This window comes from Austrofundulus limnaeus, unplaced genomic scaffold, assembly GCF_001266775.1.
Source record: "Austrofundulus limnaeus strain Quisiro unplaced genomic scaffold, Austrofundulus_limnaeus-1.0 Scaffold142, whole genome shotgun sequence".
Lineage (NCBI taxonomy): Eukaryota > Metazoa > Chordata > Actinopteri > Cyprinodontiformes > Rivulidae > Austrofundulus > Austrofundulus limnaeus.
Genome location: NW_013952544.1, coordinates 600,870 through 604,406, shown reverse-complemented (window position 1 = coordinate 604,406; position 3,537 = coordinate 600,870). Strand labels below are relative to the sequence as shown.

Here is a 3,537-nt window from a genome sequence, read left to right as displayed (position 1 = left end):
ATGTTTTAAGAAACTGAAAACATCTCAATTTATTTCTACAAGTAAATTTTTTGTTAATACTTTGAAAAGTATAGAAGTAACTAAAACCAAAATTCATAGCATCCATCTCCTGGATGAGTTGAATGTTTTGATAGAAGAAAAAATAAATTATGCAGATGTAATTAGATTGCAAAAAAAAAAAAGCTAATCATGCTGAATCAGCATGTTTGCAATTAAAGGCAAACGTGATGTGGGACTGCAGGGTTCAGCTTGAAACTGATAATTTCTTTGTTCAGCTTCAACTCAAACATGTTGTCTGCCTCACCAGGAGCCTGACAAGTGTTTCGAGTGTGACTCCCGGCATCCCTACGAGCCGTACCGCCACAGACACAGCCACCGCATCCAAAACGTGATCTACCTCATGGACGGGAATGAGGACCACACCTGGTGGCAGTCTGTCAATGGTGTGTGTTCACTCACAGCGAACAAGGACGCGCTCCATTTGCTGCTTTTGTCTTCCTTTGTCTTTGAACTGGGCATATTTGCACAAATGTTTGGCATTCGTTGACATTTGTGGTCTTCACAGGTAAGGAGGACGTAAGCATCAGACTGAACCTGGAGGCTGAGTTTCACTTCACACATCTCATCATGAAATTCAAGGTACAACATTTCATGTGCCGTCCCACCCAAAACGAGGCTAAATCTTTACATCCCAYGCTGCAYAATGAAAGTAAATTATTATCAGACWAGAGATTTTACTTRTATCTACAKCTACACAWGTGAAATCTACATCTACATCAAAATTAGCGTAATTTCTGTGAAGCTTTTTATTTTTACAAAAACATCATTTTCGTCATTAACCCTAAAGTGAGCAAATACTTCATCTGGAGGAAAGATGCAAAGTGTTAAACCAATGAACTCAATATCCACCTGTTTTTTCCTTGTTAAGATAAAAACTGAACATCTAAACTAGAATAGTTCCTGGAGAAATGATGAAAGGGCTTGCTTCTTGGTGCAGGATTATTTTCAACATAGTTTTGAGGATTTACTCTTGGCTACCACCGCGCTAAATTTCACCTCAGTATGGCCAAAAAATGGCAGAGTTATTGACTGAGGTAAATTCTTTCCGTTAGCAATAGTGGCCATCTTGGATTTTTGATTTGGCTTATGTGATAGAGATTGTTCTTAGCTACTACCACACAAAATTTTAGCTCAAAATGTTTTAAAATGGCTAAGTTATTGCAGTTTCAGGTTAGCTTTGGTGGCCATCTTGAATTGTTTACTAAGCATTCAGAATTTGTCAAAGCTTGTTCTTGACTAATAGTATACCAGTTTTTAGCTCTGTATGTTTTTAAATGGCTGAATTAGAGCATTTTTTAAATTAAATTAGCATTCGCGGTTAGCTTAAACTTGTGATTAGCATTCAGAATGTGTTTAGTTAGCTCTCAGCTATCAACCCGCCAAATTTCAGCTATGTATGTCTTAAAACTGCTGAGACCCCGTTTTTGTTCTGTGACTCCAGAGGCCACTCCGCCCACTAACAGCCTCAGCCAATCAGAAGGGAGGGTCAGAAAGGGTTTGCAGCACTTCACTTTTTGCGGGACAAATCTGCCGAATTATTTTTAAATATCTAGAAACAAAAGCTATGATTAAAACTAAAACATTTATTTTTAGATGTCAAACTGAAGTTTGCCTTGATGTTCTGTTAGTTTTAGAAGGATTGTATGTGTGTGACAAGAYATCCTGGTGCAGCTTTGTTGTGCACACTCAGAAATCTGGAGTAAACATACCAGCAGGCTTCGATAAATAACACTGTCAAGGCGTGACAAAACAAAGTGACTTCCAATGTTGACCTGTATTTTCTGTGAACTCTACAACATGTAGATTTATATATATTTTTCTCAATGAACAAAAAACTTTTCAGACTTTCCGGCCTGCAGCGATGCTCATTGAGCGCTCAGCTGATTTTGGACGCACATGGCGCCCCTACCGTTACTTCGCCTCCAACTGTACCAGAACGTTCCCGGGCATCCCCGCCAACGGCCTGCACCAAATAAACGACGTCATCTGTGAGGAGCGCTACTCCGACATTGAGCCCTCGACCAACGGAGAGGCAAGTTTAGAAATCTACGGTAGCAATGGACGCACTTTTTTACTTTATTATCACCCATTTTTTCACCAATTGTTTAAAAAATTTTGCATTGAAATCGCCCAAGTTGGTAAAACAAAGCACTAAAATTATTACGCAACTCAAACTGGTTGCTGTTTTCTTTGGRAATCAGAAATTAGATGTTGGAAGGACATCAAACCCAACTGTCACGTTTAAGTAACGAGTTGGAAAACCAGCTGGAGGGCTAGGCCAGTTTATATTAGCATAACAAAGTGAAAACAACAAATTACTCTTAATTTTATGCATTCAGTTWCTGCAGGAACATGTTCATTTGTAGAAGTTGGACAGGATTATGAGTGTGGCTGATTTAACGAGATGCAAACCAACAGAAGTGCAAATAAACTGGTTTTAACGGCAGCTAACATAACWATTTAGGCAACCATGTTGGATTTTGACGTGCTAATATTCAAAATTCAATTCAAAAATACTTTAKTGATCCCAGAGGGAAATTAGGTAAAATGATAATRAAAACTGTTTTTATGTTTGAGGCAGATATTATTATAATCTTGGATCTTTCACAATCTGTAATCCAGGTTATTTTTAAAGTTCTGGACCCTGCAATTCCTGTGGAAGACCCCTACAGCTTGGACATTCAAGGTCAGTGGAGACTTTGTGTTTTTATAGCACAATCCTTAGAGCTCAACAGAAGAGAAAAAAACTGTCAAAGATGGTGAAATTACTTTGTCTTCCAATAAGTTCCTTCTACCAAAAAAACGATCATTTTTTTATATTATTTTTCGACCTGATATTGGCATGTGATCTGTTATTATAAATTATTATTATTATTTTGTATTACAAAATACAAAAACTTCCATCACACCGAAACGTGACGAATCARGGCCGAGTTGAGACGATGTAACTAAACTCAAGGAAAACACAAAAACCAAACTCTACAAGACACAAACATGAAAATAAAAGCCTTTTCAGGAAACCAAACACTGAAAAACTCGGACAGAGACAAATTCCTGTTGGCTCAAACAAATGTAGGGATTTTGACCATCGAATAATCCACGTTTGGTTGAAGATACACTTTTGAGTACTTAAGTTTTCTTTGTTGAAGCTTTGTGCTTTGTGTTTGTTTCTTATGTTTGCCTTGAAAACTGATTACTTCTTTTTCAGAAAAAACTTTGCTGTTATTATTTGAATGCAATAATTAATTCTGGATTTCTGTATCTGAGTGAACTCCTGGCTTTATTGCTTGAATGGAAGATGTTCAATAACTGCAGAAATGTTCACAACCTTCCATCAGTTTATTTATTTTAATTTTTTTGCTCATATTCCCTCTTAGTGTTTAAATTCATTAAATTSAAATTTAAATGTTTGTGTTACAGAAGAAAGTTATGAGAATTCTGTATAAAGTGAATGTTAGGGAACATACAGATATTTTT

The 3,537-nt window shown here is 36.8% G+C and overlaps 1 protein-coding gene across 1 annotated transcript in view; it reads left to right on the top strand.

Moving 5' to 3' along the window:
* lamb2l (laminin, beta 2-like) overlaps positions 1-3,537 on the top strand; it is a gene marked incomplete in the record, with an annotated part of 76,721 nt that overhangs the window by 36,676 nt on the left and 36,508 nt on the right. Inside the window, 4 exon segments of the mRNA XM_014016281.1 lie at positions 308-443; positions 566-639; positions 1,904-2,092; positions 2,683-2,746. Of these exon segments, the coding sequence (XP_013871735.1) occupies positions 308-443; positions 566-639; positions 1,904-2,092; positions 2,683-2,746 (463 nt within the window).